Source organism: Ostrinia nubilalis, chromosome 24, assembly GCF_963855985.1.
Source record: "Ostrinia nubilalis chromosome 24, ilOstNubi1.1, whole genome shotgun sequence".
NCBI lineage: Eukaryota > Metazoa > Arthropoda > Insecta > Lepidoptera > Crambidae > Ostrinia > Ostrinia nubilalis.
In genome coordinates this window covers 11,627,667-11,652,676 of record NC_087111.1, presented here as the reverse complement: position 1 = coordinate 11,652,676, position 25,010 = coordinate 11,627,667, and the positions used below count along the sequence as shown (strand labels likewise).

The 25,010-nt window shown below is 37.8% G+C and overlaps 2 protein-coding genes across 2 annotated transcripts in view; one reads left to right on the top strand and one right to left on the bottom strand.

The window, feature by feature from the left end:
* Positions 1-1,876: 1,876 nt before the first annotated feature.
* On the top strand, positions 1,877-23,339 carry LOC135083941 (shootin-1-like). Its single transcript, XM_063978706.1, is given in 10 exon segments — positions 1,877-3,106; positions 5,517-5,703; positions 9,312-9,436; positions 12,776-12,924; positions 13,830-13,987; positions 14,745-14,928; positions 16,834-17,140; positions 19,308-19,529; positions 21,321-21,505; positions 21,715-23,339. Coding segments are annotated over 9 exon segments (1,785 nt in total). The 5' UTR covers positions 1,877-2,835; the 3' UTR covers positions 21,503-21,505; positions 21,715-23,339.
* LOC135083938 (aminopeptidase N-like) overlaps positions 22,586-25,010 on the bottom strand; it is a 48,366-nt gene continuing 45,941 nt past the window's right edge. Inside the window, exon 19 of the mRNA XM_063978703.1 lies at positions 22,586-23,913. Within this exon, the coding sequence (XP_063834773.1) occupies positions 23,799-23,913 (115 nt within the window). The 3' untranslated portion in view covers positions 22,586-23,798. The remainder of the gene's footprint in view (positions 23,914-25,010) is intronic.

Below are 25,010 nucleotides of genomic sequence, written 5' to 3'. Positions count from 1 at the left end.
GTCTGCGTGGTATAACTTTTGCAATAAACTTGTGCCGATCCTGTTACCGCCTACGCTGGCAAGTTGACACATCTAATGTGGGAGCCTGGAATGTCACTGGATCAATTGCATAGTCCATAAAACTTTTAATTGAGCAAAAAAGCAGTTCATTGTAACCATCATCATTAATTTAGGTTTGTTGTTAGGCTGATGAACTGCTGTCGAGTTTGCGATAACGAATTATTCTTGTCCAAGTAAATGACAAATCTCATAAGTAGTAAGTCTAAGTAAGAAGTACTGCTTAAATTCAGTAAACGCATCAAGCATTTTTACTTTGAACCAATGTAAACAATCCTACTGAAGAACTCCTTCTGAGGATAACAAAGTGATACAGAAATAGAATGCACTCGAGAGGTGAACGATCCTGGAACATAATTATTATTTGCTCATAAAAATTATAAACTAAATTAAACATGTGACTCACATGTTACAGGAAGTAATAAACATATTGAGCATGTGGGGAACGTGGAATGTTACTGTTTTTTATTGTTTTTTGTTCATATTTGAGTTTTTTGGCCATTTTACATTTTGAGGATTTTTACAAGTAGAATTATCATTATACATAGATAACTAAATTTTAGAGAAGTTGGAAACATCAATAGAGTACAAAGCTAAATGAAAGGTATGCTTGCTTAAGAGGTAATCCAATTTATTCATTGAATGGCAGTACCAAAAGTGTGTTATTTAACGAATGTATGGAACCGGACTGCTTATCGTCAGATCGGATTACCCTTGTCTGGGCTACCGCTGGCAGAGTTCATTACAATGGCAAGCCCCGGGGTGACCCCATTTCCTAAATATGGAAAAGTTTTGTAAGGCTATCCGGCTTGCTTAAGCACTTAAGTACCTCACCTTCGAATTAACTGTTTTTGCCGAACTCTTGCTCTTAAATATTTTTACATGGCTTTTTGAACCTTGACATTTGTTTGTTTGGTGTGATCTTGGCCGATAAAGTTTCAATTGCGTCTGTCAACTTGTAATTGAAGTTTCTGATATAACTTTTCCAGGAAAATTCTTACGTCTCCCTTTTTAATGTTTCTTAATTTAGTAAGTAGGTACCTATTAATAGAACCACAATAAAATTAGCGTAACGAAGAAGTTAAATCATTATGATTCAAGTAAATTTTATTCAAATATGATTGTATTTTTCTTATTTTCATTCTACGCGTACAATGATTAATGCACTGGGTGAAGATTTGTAGATAATAATGTAAAAGCCAAGGTACCTAGTGTATGTGTAAAAATGTAAATGATGGTGGTTTCTTTCAAGAATATAGAATAAGCATTGCAGAATCCAGTGCACACCAGACTAGACTTAACAACACTGGGTATTCAGCTAGCATAAGATTAAATGCGACACATTGCTGTCGCGACAATTAAATCACTTTACAAGTCGCACCATTCGAGTTGGTTGCCCACACGGCTTGTCTTGTGACTTGTCGTTTATTCTAAAGACAAGACGCTGTTTGGTAGGTCGTCGTTTCAGTGGAAACAGTTTAAATTTAGAATATCCGTTCGTCCAAACTTGGATGAAATGCGTTCAGTGCGTCTTCAGCTTGGTCTTTGACACGAGCTGTGGTTGTCAGGTGCATAGTGTTTTTTTTGTGCCAATCTGTTGAATGATGGGAGTGTTTGTCGTGACCACTTTATGTTAATTTAGTTTTTATAATAGCACGTTCACGTTTTAGTGCAAGATTTGAATTTTAATTCTACTGTTGGTTGTGTGTGTGTGTTTGTGTAATTAACTAGAAATGGAACTCTTTCACCCAAGAATTTGGTATAGTATGAGAAATTTAAAAAAAAAAGATTTTTAACATTCATTGTATTAATCAGTAAGCGATAGAACAAAGAACAACATCTGAAAATAATAATTATTATACACTTTTTATTATCCAATTAGATAACCTTGTGAGTCATGATTATGATTCAATAAAAAAAGTTATCAATAAACTTTGTAAAATTTCTTAAAATATTGACAGAAGATAAAAAACATAGGCAATCATCTTATCTAGGTTACACAAGTAATTACACATTCAACAATACATTAACAATTTCTAATGATATTTTCCACTCTACAGCATCTAGAAAAGTTAAAGAATAAAATCATAATAATATGAAGTATGAGTTGTTGAAACCAACTAACCCAAAAAATCAATAACCATCAAAAGAATGACTGTGCTATAATTACCTACTTATGACCATAAAAATTAAGCTAATGTGATGTTATGAAACATAATGTTTATGATAAGATAGTATCGTTCTACATTCATTAATAACAACGATAATATTGTACTTTATCTACAAAGACAGTCATGCAACATCGATTCCTTCTAAATACTAACAAATTCTAAGAATGTTTGATGAAATGATGCCATGAAAGGTTGAGACAGCATCTAACGTAAACAAAAAGCGTAAACACCGAATCCAATGACTCACAATGACGAAGTTTTCATTATCATATCACAACACGCATACATTACTAACGTTAGTTACGATCTAGCACTCGACAGACATTCTCGTGTTTAATTCACGTTTATTTTCTTTATTAGCGTGTTTTTACGTCGATTCATCAAGGTCGATTTATTGAGTGAGCGCAGTTGACACACTTAAAGGTGTCGCATACGTAAAATCGCACATTATCCTTTAGCGAGAACAAAGGCTTTTATTTGCAAATTTACACTCCGGAGACCGACACACCAGCCTGTTGATCGGGACACGTGTCCTAGACGGTACATACGTGAAAACGGGACGATGCGAGCGTTCGACGCGCGCGTGTGATAAAAATCGAATGCAAAAATGATTAAAAGGAACGGTGATAATGTGTTTGCGATCGCGTCGAGTAACAATCAGTGTCAAGGCGCGCGGAGTGCCGTCTCGCTCTACCCGGGCCCGGGCGGCGCGGCCACGAGGATACCGCGCGCCACTGCGGGCAGGATGACGCCGCCCGACGCGCCACACCACTCCAAGGAGGCGAACATCGCGCTCTCCACATACGTCGAAAAGTGGAAAAACAGATATGAAGAGTCCGAAAGAAAGCACAAAGCGTACCTCCTCAAATCCGAAAAAGGTCAGTCTTGATTTACTTTCGATGGAAAATCTTGTTTTGGTTTCAATTTTTGCGGTTGCATTTTGCGCATGCTCCGAAACCTCGAATGGACATAATATGCAAATGAAATCGCGGATGTAAAACCCTATTCGCGTATTTGTCGGATTATGACAGATGTAACCTGTTGCTTACACATTAATTCGGTAACTCCTATCTAGATACCTAAAGAAGTTTGCCAGTAAACTTTGATAACTTTTATCATAATATTTCCTTAAATCTAGATTGTTTCTTTGCCTGATGTAAAACCAGTTATCGAACTGCGCAATATCTGACGTATATGCGTTGAATGTGCAAAAGAAAGGAACAATGACTATTTATTTTGTTATTAAATAAAATAACGAAGCACGTTATTTTTTGTAATTACTTACATCACTATTTTTTATATTTTTTGTTTTGTTGATTACGAAATGTCAAAACTGTCAAAAAAGTCAACAAACAAAAAAATGGATTTTGATTTTGGGAACTGTGCCTGTTGTTTTTGTTTAATTAATTAATTCTTTAAAAATAAAGTAAGTAACATAATCATACATTGATTATCTGAATCTTAAACTAACCAATTTCTACTTTGGTAACTTTTTAGTGGGTACTTAATTATATTTTAATTATTTTTTTGGTCACCTACATTTAAATTTGTTACCCTCAGACCTATTCTTCTAAATTCAGATTTAAAACAAGCCTTTCTACTCCATTTTTAATCAAGTTATCATGATTGTTCTTCACCTTACTACATTCGCAGGTAATTTACCTAATTAATGCATTCCTCATTGAAAATTTGGAAATGGTTAACTTCTTAGGTTAACTTACAACATACCTGCAAGCTTAGCCTGCAAGATAGAAGAGTTAAATTTACTTATTCATTAATTTCCTTTTTAAAACTGAAAGAAACAATAAATTAAACCACTAGGCATCTTACTTTGTTATGCAAGTAATGGTTTCTTTTTATGCTGATTGATTTGTGAGATAGATTTCTGGTTGAATAACTACTAAATTAAATTACAATACTGCAATATTGCAATACATATTATTACAATTTGAATCATTAGTTTTCAGGTTTATTTATATTTAGGTCTAGGTCATATTCATCATAAATGTATGGATTTGTTGGGTTTTCCTTATTTTGTTTGCAATACCTGATTTATGGTGTCATCATAATACTGACAATTTGATAAGATATCTAAATTATGTTGTCACCAAATAAGGAAGGTGTGAAAACAAAATTGTTATGCTCTTGAAAAATACTGTCACCATTTTTAATATCTCTGATGTCACTACATTATCATTTTCCTATGTCAATAATTGACTAAATATTTAAACAACTTGAAGACGAGCCAGTTTTTGGTGCATTTAAAACGCATTCACCGCTCATTATTATAATAAACGTTTTCTGTAGCTTTCAGTATGGACAAATCTGGACAATATCTATCATTCAAATTTATTAAATCGCTAATTACACAAAACTTTTACTATGTTGACTAGATAACAGATAAATAGTTAAAAGGGATATATTAACTTAAATGTCTTCAATCCCTGTACTTTGGCTCAATCATTACACTAATATTAAATTTTGTCACTAACTATTGTTAGCGTTGTGCGCCAACTTAGGTGTCTACTTAGCTTGCTCATAAGTTCTAAACTTCGCCTTAATATGAATCAGTTCAATTATATTTATTATAGTTTTCTTGGAAATATTTCCAGTAAACTGTTTACATAAAAAACATTACTATAAGCTTTTTGGGAAATGGCCATACTACACCCAGCATGCATCTCCAAAAATGGACTACGTTTACATACATTTAAGTATACTACGTACAAGTATGGGAGAAAATGTACAATTATGTCCTCAACGTGACCTCGTATGAGACGTACAATCAGGCCTACTTTGTATGCTTTAGATCTTGAAGGCTGGCAAGGGAGACTTAATTATTACCTGCTTTTAAAGTCAAATTTGTTTCATGGTCCATCCATAGTGAATTGTAAACATTATTTTTCTTATTCTAGTTTCTTTGAATGCCAGATGTAGTATAGTCAAGTAAATATTTAAAGTGTATTTTCCCTAATGACTTTTATAGAAACAGTCTCGGTATCCTCAACATTATTATCTATAATCAAAGGCTTGAATCTTCAAGACAATTTGGTATCAAAGTTATTTGGCTTTTTACAAAATTGTTGTTGGAAGATTCAACTGGCGTGGACTATGGCAACTTAGCACAGTTAAGGCATTGAATTTTGAACTTAATGTAAATGAAATAAAATTGAAAATGGATTCAAGTATTTATTGGCAACTTCGCGCAGTTAGGACATTAAATTTTGAACTTTATGTAAATGAAATAACATTGAAAATGGATTGAAATTTTTTTTTCTTTTTTCACAGCGAGACGGGAGTACGATGACCTCCAACGCCGCCACAACATCCTCACTGAAGAGAGGAACCATCTGGACGCCGAGCTGAGAGAGAGGGAGAGAGAGCTCAACAAGCTTAAGAATGTCTCCGAAAAGCTGTTCAGAGAGTACCAGCAGCTGAAGAACCAGCATGAAGTCGACGCTGGAGTTATGCATAAGTGAGTCACTTGATTTTAAACATTTATGCATGTTTTTATCTACAAACTAGCTTTTGCCCGCGGCTTCACCCGCGTGAAATTTCGTTTGTCACAGATCGTCATAAATTATAGCCTATATGTTATTCTGGGTTATAAACAATAATACTGTAAAGTTTCATCAAAATCCGTTCTGTAGTTTTTGCGTGAAAGAGTAACAAACATCCAGACATCCAAACTTTCGCATTTATAATATTAGTAGGATTACTGATTTAGGGAACTCATAGATATGGCATAGCAGAACTGACGACCGATGGGGCAGCAAGGTTCTGGAGTGGAGGTCACGTGGGTATCGGAAAATGCACCGTGAGACGTTCACCCACAACGTCTGACGACTTCATAAATGTAGCAGGAAGGCGCTGGATGCAGGCCGCTACCAACTGGGCGACATGGAAATCATTGGCGGAGGCCCATGTTCAGCAGTGGACGTCCTGTGGCTGAGATGATGATGATGAGGTATGAGTGTGCTAAGGGCGGCAGGAGAGGCTAGCATTTTGTTTGACTAACTTTAACTTGCTGGCCCGGCGGACTTCGTAAAAAGAAAATCGCCTATTTTCAGCAGAGCTATTCTAATGGTAAAGTAATTTTTTAAATCTGTCCAGTAGTGTCGGAATCTATTTAAATCAAACAAATCTTTCTTGTTTATAATATTAGTGTAGATAAAAACACCATGTATACTACGCCATATGTCCTACATTCACAGCCAAACTGTCCTGTAACTGCTAAATGACTTTAGTTGGTTAACCTTATAGATTAGTTCAGGCGTTGTCCATCGCTATCCGATGTTATCTGCCCATTAGCTGAACGGTTTTTAATGTATTCCTTATCTTATCTCTAGAAAAATTCGACTTTTGAAATATATTGATCTTTGTGCTTCTATTTCAGTATAGGATTAAACTGAATAACTTTTTAAGTAATAAAAAGGCTCATATTTTATCTGATTGCCGGAAATGGCCGGGTTACAAAAGCGTTCGCGGGTTCGAATTCCGATAGAGACAAATATTAATGTACAGTCGCGGAATGAAAAGGTTCGTCACCTTAGTGTCGGTTTTCGCTTGCACTAGGTACTGTAAGAGTCAAACCTGCCAACATAAAAGTGCAAGAAACAGTGCTGCTAACATTTAAATAAATATTATGACGTTTGCTAACGAATAAGGTTTTGCTTGTTTATTTTTCTATCCCATCAGTGCAATGCAATGATGACATTGACCAATAATAAAATTGACAATAGTTTTTTTTTATTCAATAGAAATAATAATGGCAGGTTGAGCCAACAAGAAGGTTTTAGTTTATCAATCATAATAATCTTTTTGACAAGATTAATCGTCAAACAACTTTTATCTGAATAATTTTGAACTTTACTGACGAACAGTTAAAGATTATTTTCTCTAACTCGAGATTATTCCGTAACATAGTTTCAAAAGGTAATATGTGCTCGCGATTCGTTGAAGGAATCAATTTGAAAACTGACGAACCTTTTCATTCCGTGACTGTACTATTTGCCTCTATCAAAATTAATTATTAAAATGTTAGAATTTCAGACTTGCATATTAAACTAATCTTTTAAAAGTAGTTAAAAAAGTGTCTCCATAGCTCAGTGCAGTTGCCTGTCAAGCAAAAGGTTGTGGGTTCAATTCCCGCATCGATTTTTGCAAGTTTTGAAAAAAAAAATGCTTCATTTATATCCGTCTTTTAGTCGCTATAAATAGATTGTAAATGGAGGTTCCATTTTAGTTTTGCGCTAGATACCGTAAAATGATCAAGGATATTAATAATACATTATGCATTTAGGACAACTCTAACTTGCAAGAAAGATCAGCATATCAATATATTAGTACCAATTAAAATCAATATTCCTCTATAATATGGTCAAGCTTAACAACATTAACTATACATAATATGTTATTATGTAATAATGCATATCGATTACAATAATTTACATAAATTAATATTGAAATCCATTTTGAACGAGCGTATTTATCAATTTCTGTCGCCGCGCGCTTTCTACGCTTATACCGAGGCATTTAGTTGCAAAAAATATGATAAGTATGCAAAATAAGGATTTTATAACTGTTTTCACATTTGGTACATTTTTAACGCAGTTTACTTCCGGCTGTGGTGTTGGCGTGACCTATTGGAAAGATATACTTTTAATTAATTTAAATATGAAGTGGTCTCGAGTGGTTAGTTAAAAGTGGTGTTATTAAAATATAGGACAAAATGTAAGTTCGATAAAGTGAGAATTTTAGAAACTAATATGAGTTTATATTCATATTTTAAAATCGTATAGCGATCGTATTTCTTTCATTAAGTTTAAGGCCCAGAACAGACGGTGAAACGCAATTGCAACGAAACTGCAACTGCTAGTTACTTTTGAGTTGCGTCTAGGTTTCTACCATAGCGTCTGTTGAGAGACCACACATGACACGACCAGTTTGAAACTTTTAGTTTCATTCATAAGAATCATCAGAAAGTTGCAGTTTCGTTGCAGTTTCGTTGCAGTTGCGTTTCACCGTCTGTTCTGGGCCTAACAGATGTAATATACTTTCTATAGTGTGCGTGTTGTTGAGAGGGTTATGGTTCATCCTGCCTCTGCTAAACTTCTAAGGGCGGTCGAGCCCTTGAGCTGAGGGGTCAAAATACAAAATCATCTTTGTTTATTACTAATTAAATTAGCACTTGCAAATCGTCATATGCCAATTAATTGAGGAGCCTTTAGCCTTTACATGTCTCATTATATTTTTGCCTAGTCGTAATCTTTTAGTGGAGGCCGCATGGGTGGGACAAGATGGACCGACGACCTAATAAAGGTAGCAGGAAGGCGCTGGATGCAGGCCGCTACCAACCGTGCGACGTGGAAGTCATTGGGGGAGGCCTATGTTCAGCAGTGGACGTCATGTGGCTGAAATGATGATGATGATGATACAAGACAACCCACTATTGCAACTCCTGTGTAGCCCGGATCTATCTGAAAACCCAACCAGTGTAGGTCATGTTTGTCCCGCGGGAAAGTATAATTAGTAATTACATAGTAACGGTCGCAGTCTCCGGGCTCAGTCTCTTGTCTCGGCCACTTTTCTCTGTCGCGACGCGAACCGCCACCTTTTGTTTTGTTACCTGTCATCCGCTTTGCACTGGAGGAAGTATAAATAATTGTATTTGACATTGTTAAACAAATAAAATAAAAGTAAAATAAAATTGAGTAGTAGAATCAACCCTTTTTACCCGACTGCGCCTGAAGGAGGTATGTTTAAAAAAAAACAGCCTATATACAGGGTGTTAGGTAAATGGGTATATAAGCCGACACTAGCCCATGTTAACATGGCCATATAAATGGTATGGTGAAGTCAGAAAATTGATATCTTCATTTTAATTATTTTAATTTTCATACAAATCGGATTTTATAAAATTTATTTTGTATGAAAATTAAATAAAATAAAATGATTATATCAAATTTCTGACTTCACTATACCATTTATATGCTTATGTTAACATGGGCTAGTGTCGGCTCATATACTCATTTACCTAACACCCTGTATATAGTATTTTAAGCAAAAGTATGTTGTCGCCAGGGTTATGCAGCAGGCAGGCGAGTGGTACAAGCAAAACAAGCAGCTGAAGCGCCGCAGCACCGCGCTGCTTCAAGCGCTGCCGGCGCGCGCCGTTGACATCGACCTCACCGACTCTACTGACACAGGTAAACCATAGAGATATACAGGGTGTTGATTTCAATCCTCGCCATATTTAGGGAGTCCATTAAGTAGCTTATTCTGATCACGAATCAGTAAAAAAATTGACTTCGAAAATAAATTAAAACGAACTTTAACTTTAGGTAGTCAAAGAAAAACACCTTTTACACTACCTACTTTACCTGACTTCCTTCAGTAGGTTATCCAACATGATAAGCGAGCGATCCGCGTAGCTCGATGGGTGCCGCGGTGTAAACTATTGCAGTATTACGAGCCATAGTTCAGTTGATTTCGCACAGAAATTATTCGCAAAAAATTCCACTTTCGTTTGTAATTTTTTTGTGGGATAATGCGTTTATACAAGTCATAATAGATTGAGGATTAAATCAACACTCTGTAGAGAGATGCGGACTAATGCGCTGAGTTCGAAACTCAGTGTCGCATTAGAAATTCACACACGCAAAGTAATCTAAATATGTGCTCATTATCCACTGCGGTATCAGTACTCAACGTTCGAATAATCTTTACTTACTACGCAAGCAATGTAAACTGTTTACATTAAGACGTCGCTACTGTCATCATTGCTGTCACGAGCAATGTGTTCTGTTTTTGGGCATATTGCTGCGACACCGGCCCCGCCCCCTTGTCACATCTCCCTTTAGTATCTGTGAGCTATGTAGGTAACTAAACTACAGTTACAGTACAGTTTTTTTTTTACTAAAAAAACTGTACGCACTTTTGTCGAGTACAGTTATATTTATAACAATGAATACTATTTTAAAGACTGTAAACCCTTGAAAAAGATGCTGACAATAGGGACTGAGTTTCTTGCGCTGTTTTTTCGCGTCAGCTCGGCGACTTAGACGCGACGACATGCTGCGGGCGACAATTTCATATATTTTGCTTAAAGATTCGCACACTTGGCGTCAGAGTCGCGACGACAAGCTAATACAGTGTGAGTCACGTTAAAGTGTACATATGAAAATAGATGAAACTAGACCTATTTTTATCGACAAAAAAGAGGTCAAAATTTTTTTGAGATTTTTTTTTAATTTTTTATAGAACTTTTTTTCTTCCAATTACTTATTGTAAAGAAAACGTAATAACTTTTAAACTAAGCGGTATATCCTGATAAAATAAAAACAGTAATAATGCTAAATAAAAGGCGATACTAAATAAATACATAAAATACACAAAAAATGCCAACAAATAATAAAAAATTATACTTTTCGAAAAAAATCTGCTTTAAAATTCGTGTTTTATTGGTTATTTGATAAATTTCTCCAAAAAATGCCCCTATAACAGGTAGTTTTTATTACTTTTTATTATTCTCTATCGTATTATCTTTGTAAAACCAAAACTCGCATGTCTCTATCCCTATCACAACATTTGCTATGAACGTTTGAACAAAGGCCTGCCACAACACTATTCTACGCTACAGGTAGAGACAATTTTAATTTTAACTAAAATGCTTATTTTTCTTCGAAATCTTTTGTTTTTATTTGAAATCTAACTTGTCTTTATCAAAATTACAAATCGAGAGCCATTTTCAGTTTCGTTGATAACGAAGCTTTGAATGGCGCGCCCGGAGAGGCTTAGTTCAAACGATCATTGCAAACGTTGTGATAGGGATAGAGACATGCGATTTTTGGTTTTACGAAGGTAATACGATAGAAAATAATACAAAGTAATAAAAACCATCTGTTATAAGGGCATTTTTTGGAGAAATTTATCAAATAACCAAAAAAACACGAATTTTAAAGCAGATTTTTTTCAAAAAGTATCATTTTTTATTATTTGTTGGCCTTTTTGTGTATTTTTTTAGTATCGCCTGTTATTTAGCATTATTACTGTTTTTATTTTATCAGGATATACCACTTAGTTTAAAAGTTATTACGTTTTCTTTACAATAAGTAATTGGAAGAAAAAAAATTCTATAAAAAATTAAAAAAAAATTTCAAAAATTTTTTGACCTCTTTTTTGTCGATAAAAATAGGTCTAGTTTCATCTATTTTCATCCTTTCACGCGATCTGCGGCGGGAAGGCGCTACTGCGTGAAGTGCTCCCCCCTTCACGCGGGAAAAAAAAAAAAAACCTATGCGCATTTTCCCTAAAATAGCTTATCATTATTACCGTTACATACTATCGAGTCACATTTTTGGAATCTGGATAAAATTACCCGTCTTTTGGTGTAACTTTTAAGGCTAACAAATATATATTTTAGGTACAACACTTACTTGAAAAAAAAGATTCGTCATTTTTGTCACTTTTTGTGATTGCACTTGATTCACCTTCAAAATTAGAAGCAATGTTATATATTAACACTTATTTCCAAAGTTAATCACATTATACACGTTTTTTATAAAGAAAAACACACTTCCAAAGCATCTAAACGATAAAAAACATCCATCTTTTTCACTACCCAGACGGGCACCGCGGATCGCGTCATCTTCAAACACAGACTGAGAAAAATTTGGTTGAAAAGCAACCATAGTGCCTAGAAAATATAGCTATCACATTCATACTTAAGCATTATTACTTTCGAGCGAAAGAAACAGAACTATATTTTTTAAATGACAAGGTCCCGAACTTGGACAAGTGATTTGCGGCGGGAGCCGCCGCAGAGCACTTTAGAGCTTCGTGATGTGCGTCTGCTCCCGCCGCAGATCGCTTGAGAGGTTGTACACTTTAACGTGACTCACACTGTATATGATAATTGATAAGAATAAGCGTTTAAAAGTCCGGTCGCCGAGCAGATAGAATTTCGTCCTAACCTCAAGCAAGCTACCTAGCCTTATCGCTCACCCGTTATTATATTGCTGTCGCACTCGCACACTCACCGTGGCTGCCCGTCGCACAATCGCGACAGCAATATAATTACGCGCGAGCGATAAGGCTAGGTAGCTTGGGGTCATTGGACGAAATTCTATCTGCTCGGCGTGCTACACTTAAAGCTAAAGCCTGGTCCGTGAGCTCGTAGAATTTTGTCCAATGACCCCAAGCTACCCATCCTTATCGCTCTCGCGTAATTATGTTGCTGTCGCTGTCGCGACTGTGCGACTGGCGCCCGCAGTGAGTGTGCGAGCGCGACAGCAATATAATAACACGCGAGCGATAAGGATGGGTAGCTTGGGTTCATTGGACAAAATTCTACGTGCTTACGGACCAGAGGTGGAATTGTGTAAAGCAATCGTTATCATTTGACAGTTCATAACGTACGATTATTCTGTCAAACGCTTTGTTTAACTGACTCTATCGTACGTTATGAACTGTCAAATGATTACGATTGCTTTACACAATTCCACCTCAGGTTTTAGTCGTTAACAGTCTCTATTTGCTATCTCCAGCGTCAGATACCAGCAGCAACGAAGAGGTGGAGTTCCTGAAGCAGACGGTATGCGAGCTCAGCCGGCAGACGGCCGAGCTGCAGACCGAGCTCAGCGCGGCCAAGCTGCACGAGTTCGAAGCTCACGAGCTCAATGTGGCGCTCGCCCAGGTATGTGTGGTCAGCTAGTCGGCTCGCGCAGGTATGTGTGGTCAGCTAGTCAGCTCGCGGAGGTAGGTGTGGTCAGCTAGTCAGCTCGCGCAGGTATGTGTGGTCAGCTAGTCGGCTCGCGCAGGTATGTGTGGTCAGCTAGTCGGCTCGCGCAAGTATGTGTGGTCAGCTAGTCGGCTCGCGCAGGTATGTGTGGTCAGCTAGTCGGCTCGCGCAAGTATGTGTTGTCAGCTAGTCGTGAGTCTATCACCTCAGCGTCAGATACTAGCAGTAACGAAGAGGTGGAGTTCCTGAAGCAGACGGTATGCGAGCTCAGCCGGCAGACGGCCGAGCTGCAGACCGAGCTCAGCGCGGCCAAGCTGCACGAGTTCGAAGCTCACGAGCTCAATGTGGCGCTCGCGCAGGTATGGTTGATAATAATATATTTATTTATAACAAAGTTAGTTTTACCGTTTATAGTTTGAAGAATAGTGGGATAATTATGGTTGGAGCAATTTTTATGATGTTTTTATTTTTGTTTTATAACCTTGTCACTTGGCAGGATAGCACCAACTCCGAAAATATCAATCATATTATAATTATGTTCCTAGTAAATAAATAACGCTATTATTTTAAAACAATGAATGGATTGATTGAAAAGCGACTAAAATAAACGACTTTTGTAACTGAATATCAATATGGCTGAATATTATGACTGAGTTGCATCATCTTACTTTAACTTTAGCAAACGTCAAAAATCTGTCAAATTCCATACATATAACACCGGTAATTGTTATTGTTACGGTTACCGCAACTCAGCTTATGTAAAAAGTTAGCAGAAAGTATTTAAGCTGATTTCGCTTACAATAGTCAGCTAGAAGAAGTTATCTCAAGATCCAGTAATATCATTTTCCCTCTCGTTCCAGGAAGTAGAAACAGAGCGAGAGAAATGCACATCCCAACAGAAAGAGCTAGAAGAATTACGCAATCAGCTCGAGCGACACAACCGCGTGTCCAAGCTGCTCGTCGACGAAGTGTCCGCGCTCAAGAACAACGCCGACAAGGACAGGGAGATGGCTGAGACGTGAGTGCGACAGGGATAGCAATATTTTTAACCTAAAGCTAATGTTAGACGAGTGTATACGACAAAGATAGGTGCCGATGTCCGAGTGCGAGTGCGACAGAAATAGCATTAAGGGTAGAAGTCAATGACAAATAATGTGGGCGCTTAAAGAACAATGAAGATAAGGGTAGGGACATGGTTTAAACGTGGTGCGATAGAGATGTGCCAGCATTGAGTGTGTCATCATCATCCGCATCATTTTAGCCACAGGACGTCCACTGCTATAGGCCTACCCCAATGATTTCTATATGTAGCGGCATCTAGCGGCTTTGTGTTATCTTTATGAGGTCGTCGGTCTCATTGAGTGTGTACTAGGTCAAAATGGGGCATCTATACTTTGTGTTGGCTTATTCCACTATTCCCCGTTGACAATCCCCGTCAACGGGGATAAGTGAACTTTTTGTTCACTATTCCCCGTTACCGTTAAATGAGGGTTTTCGCGAATGAAAGATCCGCTAGATGGCGGGACGTGGATGTGGGGTCCGACTGCTGCGTGATTGGTGGATTTTGACATATCTGTCAATGTCATGTCAAAAATAACCAATCCGGCAGCATTTGGACCTCGCGTCTACGTATTGCCATCTGGCGGATTTTTCATTCGCGAAAACCCTCATTGGATCTTATAATGGGGAATAATGAACTAAAAAGTTCATTAAAAATCAATTTGTATTTCTGTGACGTATCAATGTACCAAACATTCCTTTCTTCCTCTCTCCAGATACAAATCCGAAGCGCGCGACGCCAAGAAGCGTGTCAAACTGCTCACTCATCAGAGCACGCTGCTCATGGGGGAGTTAGAAGCTGATGAGCGACTCATGCTGCTGCTGACTGAAGTGGACAGCCTCAAGGACGCGCTCGAGAACCAGGCGCTCAGGCATCATGAGCAAGTCGAGGAGTTGCAGGTAGGAAGAGCTAGTCAAAGAGCAATTGAGGGGTTTTAGGTATGAAGGAGCGATTTGAAGAGCTGCAAGCAAGAGAAGTGACTTGAGGAGTTTTAGGGGTCATGAGCATTTGAGGATTTGTAGGTGTGAGTTGAGGAGCTACAGGTGTTAATTAAGGAGCTACAGGTGTGAGTTGAGGAGCTACAGGTGTGAGTGAAGGAGCATCAGGTGTGAGTGAAGGAGCATCAGGTGTGAACTAAGGAGCTACAGGTGTCAGGAGTGACTTGAGGAGATTCAGGTTTATGAGGAGCTAATTTAGTAGCTGCATGTATGAGGAGTGAGGAACTGCAGGTGTGAGAAGCGAGTCAAACTGCTCACTCATCAGAGCACGCTGCTCATGGGGGAGTTAGAAGCTGATGAGCGACTCATGCTGCTTCTGACTGAAGTGGACAGCCTCAAGGACGCGCTCGAGAACCAGGCTCTCAGGCACCACGAGCAAGTGGAGGAATTGCAGGTAGGAGGAGCAATTGAGGAGTTTTAGGTATGAAGGAGCGATTTGAAGAACTGCAGGTAAGAGGAGTGATTGAAGAGCCGCAGGTATTAGGAGTGAGTTGAGAAGCTGCAGGTGTCATATATAATTGAGGAGCTGCAGATGTATGAGGAGCTAGTTGAGGAGCTACAGGTGTGAGGAGTGACTTGAGGAGATGCAGGTGTCATGAGGAGCTAATTTAGTAGCTGCAGGTATAAGGAGATAGCTGCAGGTGTAAGAAGTTAGCTGCAGGTGTAAGAAGTTAGCTGCAGGTGCAAGAAGCGGGTCAAACTGCTCACCCATCAGAGCACGCTGCTCATGGGGGAGTTAGAAGCTGATGAGCGACTCATGCTGCTTCTGACTGAAGTGGACAGCCTCAAGGACGCGCTCGAGAACCAGGCGCTCAGGCACCACGAGCAAGTGGAGGAATTGCAGGTGAGGAGCTAGTCAAAGAGCAATTGAGGAGTTTTAGGTATGAAGGAGCTATTTGAAGAGCTTTAGGTAAGAGGAGTGATTGAGGAGCCGCAGGTATTAGGAGTGAGTCGAAGAGATGCAGGTGTATGAGGACCTAGTTGAGGAGCTACAGGTGTGAGGAGTAACTTGAGGTGCTACAGGTGAGTTAAGGAGATACAGGTGTGAGGAGTGACTTGAGGAGATGCAGGTGTTATGAGCAATTGAGGAGTTGTAGGTGTGAGGAGGCGTAGGACCGAAGAGTTAGGTTAAGAACAGCAGGTGTGATGCGCGATTGGAGTAGCTGCAGATGTGACAAGCTGTAGGTATAAGGAATACTTACTTCTTCTCGATGAACAATAACTGAACATCGAGGACCATTAGATTCCCCGCAGACCACATACTTTTAGTCGGCTGAAAGTTTTGGTCGGGCTCATCAACACACGCTCTAAAACGATCGCTCAAGGCAGAACTGTGAGGTTTAATTTTATAGCCACGATAGCCCAACGGTGAAGTGCTCGGACTGGCCGACTCGAGATCTGAGGAACGCGGGTTCGAATCCCACCGCGCCGCTTGACTATCGTGGTGAGCCCACTTGTAACACAAGCTTATTTAGCTTAATTTTGTGCAATACAAATCTATATATATAAAAGAAAGTCGTGTTAGTTACTCCACTTATAACTCAAGAACGGCTGAACCGATTTAGCTGAAAATTGTCAGGGAGGTAGTTTAGAGCCAGGAGAAGGACATAGGATACTTTTTATCCCGTTCGAAATAAAAAAAAGTCTGCTTATTTATTGCGGAACAAAGTTCGCCGGGTCAGCTAGTTGCTAATAAATAAAATCTTTGTAAAAAAAAACTTCGAATTATTGGTCTATAGATCTATGGTGCCTAGATCCCACTCCGTTCTGATTTTGATGATAACAAAAATATTCAATTATTTCCAGCTTAAACTGGCAGAGAAGCACGAAGACACTGACATCCTGCTCTGGGAAGAAAAGATCCGCTTAGCGGAGGATGACGCGCGCCGAGCGGTCGAGAGAGCGGAGCGCGCCGAGCGGAGGCTAGCGGAGATAGAGCGGAGACTAGCGGAGGTCGAGAAGAAGCCGCTGAAGAAGTCCAATCTCTTGTCCAGGATCAGTTATTTTGAGAATGGCGGCGAAGCGAAAGAGGAAGTGGAAGTTACTCGTAAGTATTTATATTGTTAATTCATTAAAGAACTATTAGACAAATTAATCCCACCAAAAACATTCTGTAAAAAACTAGCCAAGTCTCGATGGAGCTGCTTGTTTATCTCTAAAAAGTAATGAAATCTAGACAAAGTCGTGCCAAGTCTATGGTTCCTTACTGCGATTTCTCTATTATTATAGTTAATGTTGTGTGACTTGGCCGTTGAAGGGTGACAAAACCAGGTGCTCCATGACACCATTGCACCAATCTGTCGCCAGAACCGCTACCCATTGACGATGGAAAATTGCCACTTGGAAAACGTTGATTCAACAATAACCAGTCAATTGTAGGCTTTATAAAGCTGCGTATTTCAATAATACTTATGTATGATTATCTTAATAAAGATTGTTCAACGGCCAAGTCACACAACATTAACTATAATAATAAAGAAATCGCAGTAAGGAACCATAGACTTGGCACGACTTTGTCTAGATTTCATTACTTTTTAGAGATAAACAAGCAGCTCCATCGAGACTTGGCTAGTTTTTTACAGAATGTTTTTGGTGGGATTTCACTTATTTTTGTAGAAAGTCGCAAAATTTTTTAACGTCGTCGTTTTATCGATTTTTTTTACGATATTAAACACAAATAAACTCAACGACCTTTAAAATGAACAACGAATCAGAATTGTTTTAATAACATGACCTTAGCGATCCTTACAATATAATAAACGAAATCAACGAAATGCAAATTACACAACATTCAACTTAATCGACGGGGGGCTCTGGAAAGGAAAAAAATCTGGACACCACTTGCTAGTGCTAGCGCCATCTAGCGGTAAGCGATACAGGCGAACACCACGGTGCCGGAGTAGTATTGATTATGAATGTGGGGTTACTCCAGATCTTCGATTTTCCTAGTTTTTATAGTTTTCCCTTTATGTGGCCATTAAACCCTAACTCTGTACCAAATTTCAGCTCTCTGAGTTTATGGGAAGTACTAGTTCTATTTTGATGATCATCAGTGAGTGAGTGAGTGAGTGTCGTAAATGCGAAACTTTGCTTTCGCTTAACTTCGGAACTAAATGACCTACAGACTTGAAATTTTGGATTTTAAGTATGTGATTATAGCTTACTAGATGACGAAAATTTCTGCGTTCTGGTCTTATCCAGAGGTTCTCAAATAGGGGCCTGAAAATGCGGCGAAATGGTTCCAGTAAAGATGGTACGGCAGTGTTTGCTTCGCGCTCGACTTGGCGGGGGCACTGCCGTGCCCCCAGATATCTTGTTAGATTCAATTCCCTTATTGCTTCATGAAGCGAAGTACTTACGTACTTTTAACTACAAAATCCCTGGACCATACAGGGTAAAAACTTTTAGGGATATTTTTTTGGCTGATAGATTAGCAATTTTTTGTCTAATTTTAATAACTGACCTCATAAATGTATCAGGAAGCCGCTGGATGCAGGCCGCTACCAATCGATTCAGCAATGGACGTCCTATGGCTAAAAATTGATGATGATGATTAATAGGCACTTTGTGTTCTTTTGACCTTAAACTTGTACATTATGATAAATATTTTTTTAATAAATAAATAAAATCCTTTAAATTGATCTTGTTTCCAACTTAACAGTATTAATAATAATGCATGGAAATATATTATTTTAAGAGTAGGCGCGCACCGTTGATTTTTCGTCGGCCGATAGTTTAGTCGGGCAGTTGATCAGTACAGGCATGTATGGGAGTGCGCACACTACGCCGATTCGATTTGGCCGATTCTTCATACAATTCAAAATCGGGCACAACTATCGGCCAACTAAAAATCAACGGTGTGCGCCTACTCTAAACATACATACAATGCCTACTAACGCTGTGATATCGTACACATGATGATAGTTTCACTTACCTTCCTCAAACTCCTTTTGTACCCTTTGCACCACCGGCCTGCACCACTGGTGGTGCAAAGGGTATTTTTAAATCCCTCTTGTACCACCAGCAAATAGTGCTGTGCTACCATCGACTGTAAAACTAGTAGTAGACTGTAAAATACTTAATGATTTAATTGTTATAAATAAATCAAAACCTACCTAAAAGTTTTAATTTGTGTGTGTGTAAGTGCCTATAAACATTTCACTTCAGACCCACGATACCCCGGGCCTACATCCTACATACAACGAATAAAGTACCAGGGCAACATAACCATAAAAACAAAAGGCTCAAACTTTGTGCTTAATATGAATGTTTCCTTCCAGCACCACCCCCAGAACGGTCTCCCTCCCCACCGCCCGTTCCTTCCATCCCTCCTCCTCCACCGCCTCCCCCCCTAATACCTCCACCCCCTCCGCCCCCCTCGTTGCCCCCTCCACCGCCGCCGCCACCGCCGCCGCCGGTCGCGGTCATGGGAGAACATGAGGATATGGCCACGTTGTTGGCTAGTAAGCAAGGCACGTTGAAGAAGACTAAGCAGAATGGAGGTATGTTATTTTGCGTAACTTTTTTTGGACATAGCAACGAAGTAACGGGTGTAACTTTTTTTGGACATAAGCAACGAAGTAACGGGTGTAACTTTTTTTGGACATAAGCTACGAAGTAACGGGTGTAACTTTTTTTGGACATAAGCAACGAAGTAACGGGTGTAACTTTTTTTGGACATAAGCTACGAAGTAACGGGTGTAACTTTTTTTGGACATAAGCAACGAAGTAACGGGTGTAACTTTTTTTGGACATAAGCTACGAAGTAACGGGTGTAACTTTTTTTGGACATAAGCAACGAAGTAACGGGTGTAACTTTTTTTGGACATAAGCTACGAAGTAACGGGTGTAACTTTTTTTGGACATAAGCAACGAAGTAACGGGTGTAACTTTTTTTGGACATAAGCAACGAAGTAACGGGTGTAACTTTTTTTGGACATAAGCTACGAAGTAACGGGTGTAACTTTTTTTGGACATAAGCAACGAAGTAACGGGTGTAACTTTTTTTGGACATAAGCTACGAAGTAACGGGTGTAACTTTTTTTGGACATAAGCAACGAAGTAACGGGTGTAACTTTTTTTGGACATAAGCAATGAAGTAACGGGTGTAACTTTTTTTGGACATAAGCTACGAAATAACGGGTGTTTTTTAGAGGCATACAACTTTAAATTGGTTACACTGTTTCTAGTGATAGTTAACTTAATAGTTGATGGTACATTTGTGGACAGTATGTTTCATAATTTCATAATTCAGAACAACGCTTGCAAATTGTGAAAATATGAATTTTAAAAAACATGGTTCAGTAGACGTTATCTTCGTAACTTTTCATTCCTCAAATGAATGATATTAATGTGTTTTCATTCCTCAAATGAATGATATTAATGTGGCAGAGCTATGGTTTCAACAAGATGGTGTTACCATCCAACCAGCACGTGACACATTCAATTTATTGCGGGAAACATTCGATGAGCGCGTAATTTCACGTGATGGAACTTTGAATTTGCCTTCACAATCGGGTGTTCTCACACCTATGGATTATTTTCTCTGGGGATATGTGAAGTACACCAATGGGCCCTAATTGCCCGAAAAAGAAATTGAAAATTGGACATCTCGATTACGCTACATTTGAGCCAACCGTGGCACCCTTAGGCCCGAAATCATTTTGAAGCATAAATGCCACAAGAACATCTTTTAAACAAGACCAATGACCATATGAATATAATATATTTTTACATATTTTATTTCATTTTTAAATTGTATACCTCTAAAAAAACACCCTATATTTGCGCTCGCTGGTAGAGCAGTGGGTTTACGATGCGCGCCACGATAAACTTTTATCAAGGCATTTTATCGATTGTAAGCGATAACCCTATACATTTGTTTAGTATTTCGGAACCTTCCAGCGCCTTTTCCGGTGAATTCGCACGCGATAGTCCTCATTAATTTTAATTTATTATCCAATCGTCGTTATTATATCGTACAATTTCTTTTACTTCAATTTTGTAAACGGCGATTGAATTGGCTATCTTTTGTGGCATATTATAAAGTGCCTTCGACATTTTATACAACAGCGAGCGTTTGTAAACTCACGATGCCGTTTGTAAAATGCGGAATCATACAATTTGCCTGCGACATATAGACGACATCTCATCAAGATAAAAAAAATGTTATGTAGTTGTTATAGTAGGCACTATTTTATAATCTTACTGTCCTGTCGCCTGTACTTATAGTACTGTATGAAACTCGTGTAAGTAATTCAATTAATCTAAACAAATTAACAACTCTCCTCCAGGTGGAGCCATAGACGCGATAGTAGACCAGATCAAAGGCGGCAAGTTCCAACTTAAATCCCGGGAACAGAACCCCGAACCCCGCCCCAAGGACGAGCAACCAGAAGCGGTGAAAGAAATGCTCGCCATACTAGGCACGCTGCGCAAGAGACGCAGCTTCAAGAGGGACTTTAGCGACGTGTGACACGTAAGTTTGTGATTGGTTATTCTTAACGCAGTAGGGGATCGGTAATACAAATAATTATTTAAAATTATACATGGTAACACGTGTCAAATGTGTACACAAACATGTTTGAAAATGTATGCAAAGTTGACCTATAATATAAATAATATTTAATAACATTTCTAACACTCAAAAGATATTTTTTGTTAATAAAATAATATCGCTTGTTTCAGAAAACCATCTCATAAATAGGATTCCTGCATAATGCCAATTAGACAATATAATAAGTATTTTTAATTTTAACACTGATTATGTCTTCCTTTGACAATATTTTATAAATACATATTATTTAAATTTCGACCACGATATTTCGATGATGACTACTGACAACTAGTGTTGCCTAACTATCGAGCATAATATCGAGAGTAAATATCCCCATTTATGTTACGAAATTACTCTTTTAACTTTATCACACATTACAATAATTATATTCACATATTTTCTATTCTATATCGTATTCAAACTTCTCGTACAAAAGATATAATTGTAACAAAACATATCCATACGCATTTCTCTTTATATGTTTTATAAAAATATATAACAAAACAATGTTTTATAACTCTCTTTATAAGTACAATAGAAATATATTTATAGAAAAAATATTAAGACTAGATTGATATTAAATGAATGGTTGGTTTGTTTGTAAGTTTGTTAAGGCGGGACATGGAAAAAGAAATGTTTACTTAGGTAAAAATAACGTATGTTATATTAAAATTGATTGAAACCGTAAATGATTATTATACAAAATAATATTAAAACAAGAGGAAAATTAATAAACATCGTATTTTATGCTCTTTTAACAGGGCTAGAATGTACAGTGTTGCCATAATAAAAAGTTATTTGAAATCTTTTAAAAATATAAATGTGCGCGTATGTTATAATATTATTTTCGGGCGAACTGTAACTTATATGATGTCGGTATATGGAAAGACTGAATTGATGGTCGTGTAAACTATTTTTGATATTCTTAAAAGCTATTGTCAAATTTATTAGTACAATATTATAAAATAATGTCTGCACATCAGATTATGCATTTTTGATGCAAAATGAGAGCTATTACAACTGAACAAGACTTATTACCAGGAATTGATTACTGCCATTTGTAATTCCAAATTGCCATGTTTAATATTAGTACAAGAGTAATATTTATTTGAATATAAATAAATAAGAGGAAATTTTTGTATTGTGTTGCTAAGATTTTATAAAAATAGATATTAAAAAAATTGGATGTGGAATTCTTAAATTTATCAACAGCTTTTAAAAGGTACTGGCAAAATATTGTATACTACGTGTAGATTAAAAAATAACAGATTTTTTGAAAACGATTTATTAAATACTTTATAAATGACTGGATACAAAATATTATAAAAGATTTTTGACGTGATCTGAAATACTCTAAGAATAATATTCATTGAATATGTTAGTGTTAAATGAGACCTATTGTTATTTTTATGTATACGATAGATTTTTTATTATAAAACCATAGATTAAAAGAGTGCAAATTCAGAGACAAGATAGTTTCAATTGATCATTGATATTTTCAGATATGCATGTCTTTTTCTCACTTAGGTGATAAGAAAAAGACAGCATAGATTGTCGGTTTTATAAAAATATCTCTGAATTTGCACCATAAAGTTACGATGTTGATATTAATGCATGAGAATTGATATTTAAAAGTTACCGACGGTGCCAATGCTTTTGATCGAACCGCGTCAAAATTGGCAAGCATTTCTCTGTAAAGTATTATTTAGGTTTTAAGCTATTAGTTTTTATTATGAATAAATATTTTGTATTTTGATTCAATTGTTTTAAATTTAGACAGTTAAGCTAAATAAGGAACTTAAAAATATTTTTTTTTAGGAAATGTGCATGTGGTATTTATACGTCGCCATTTTGACAGGTGTGGGCGTGGCTTATCGCCATATGTAGCGTCAATTCGTATAACATGTGACGTCACATTTTATACAATGTTTTATTGTAAAGGTCGGGTCGCATTTGTGCGGTGCGGCGCTGCATAAAGCATCGAAACATTTTTATACATTTTGTATGGTGTATGTCGTATTACAGTTCTCGCGTATAACTGAGTCAGTGCTTAAAGTATTTGAATTTTAGTACATTTTTTAACTATTAGTTTACATTTTGTTAATATTTAACCATTAGTAGCAAAATTTAACAATTAGTTATTTTAACTACGAATCAAAAAACTGGGCCTAAGTAAGTTAAATGCGGTCCAACCTTAATAAAAAGTCCGGTGCTATCATAAAATGTGTATAATCAAGAAATGTGTACATAAACCTAGAACTCCAACTGACGTCTTCCCTGCGTGGCTTCCCGTGTAACTCACGATAGGACCCTCCTCGCTTGGCGCGTCGCTGGAAGTTAAAGGGTTAACTGTAGCTCGACTACGCTGCTGGTTTTGGCAGGGAAACGGTGCAGTCAGCGTCAAATAGTTCGTGACATCCAAAGTAGTCAAAAGGTTGACAACACAACCTTATTTGTAAAGCGCAATACACATTGAGCCCGCCGGGCCGCCGACATATGTCGGGAACTTTTTGTCGGCGGTCTAGTTGGCGGCTTCACTTATTATAAGTCGGAAAATTTGGTCGGCGGCATGTCGGCGGCTTGAGATGAGAAATTTATTTGGCAGACAGCATACAAGCACGTCACTACAGATCGAGTGTCGCCGGGCAACTGAGCGCAGGCGTACCCAAGCCGCCAACATGTCGGCGGGTAACACGCGCGGGCGCATGTTGCCGACATGATTCTTTTCATACAGGCCGCCGGGCTTTGTCGGCGGCCCGGCGGGCTCAGTGTGTATTGCGCTTAAGAAACACGTGTTGAGAACTTTTTTGGCTACTTTGGGTGGCACGAACTATTTGACGGTGACTGTACCTACTATAGAAATTGATGTGATGACTTACCATCGGGTATGCCAGGGATCTTGGGCCACTAGAGTCCCTTTGGATAGTAAATTACAAATATCTATATATATAAAAGAAAGTCGTGTTAGTTACTCCACTTATAACTCAAGAACGGCTGAACCGATTTAGCTGAAAATTGTCAGGGAGGTAGTTTAGAGCCAGGAGAAGGACATAGGATACTTTTTATCCCGTTCGAAATTAAAAAAAAGTCTGCTTATTTATTGTCATTAAGGCGGAACAAAGTTCGCCGGGTCAGCTAGTTTTTTAATAAAAAAACAAAAGAGAAAAGACGGTTTTGTGTTCGATTGCAATATGCCTCGCGGTGTAGGTGTTTCCTTTGCTCGCAATCGAAAAATTAATAGAAATTAATTAACAGTGAACTTTAACACAGTTCCGTAGCAATAATAAAAGAAAAATAATTTATTTGTGAAAAATAGTCCACAACAGTGATAATAGTGAGTACGCTTGATTGCTGGTGCTAATTCTTAAACCGTGATAAGCACTTTCAGCTTATAATGTGGGTGTTGGCGAAAATATTGACACAATAA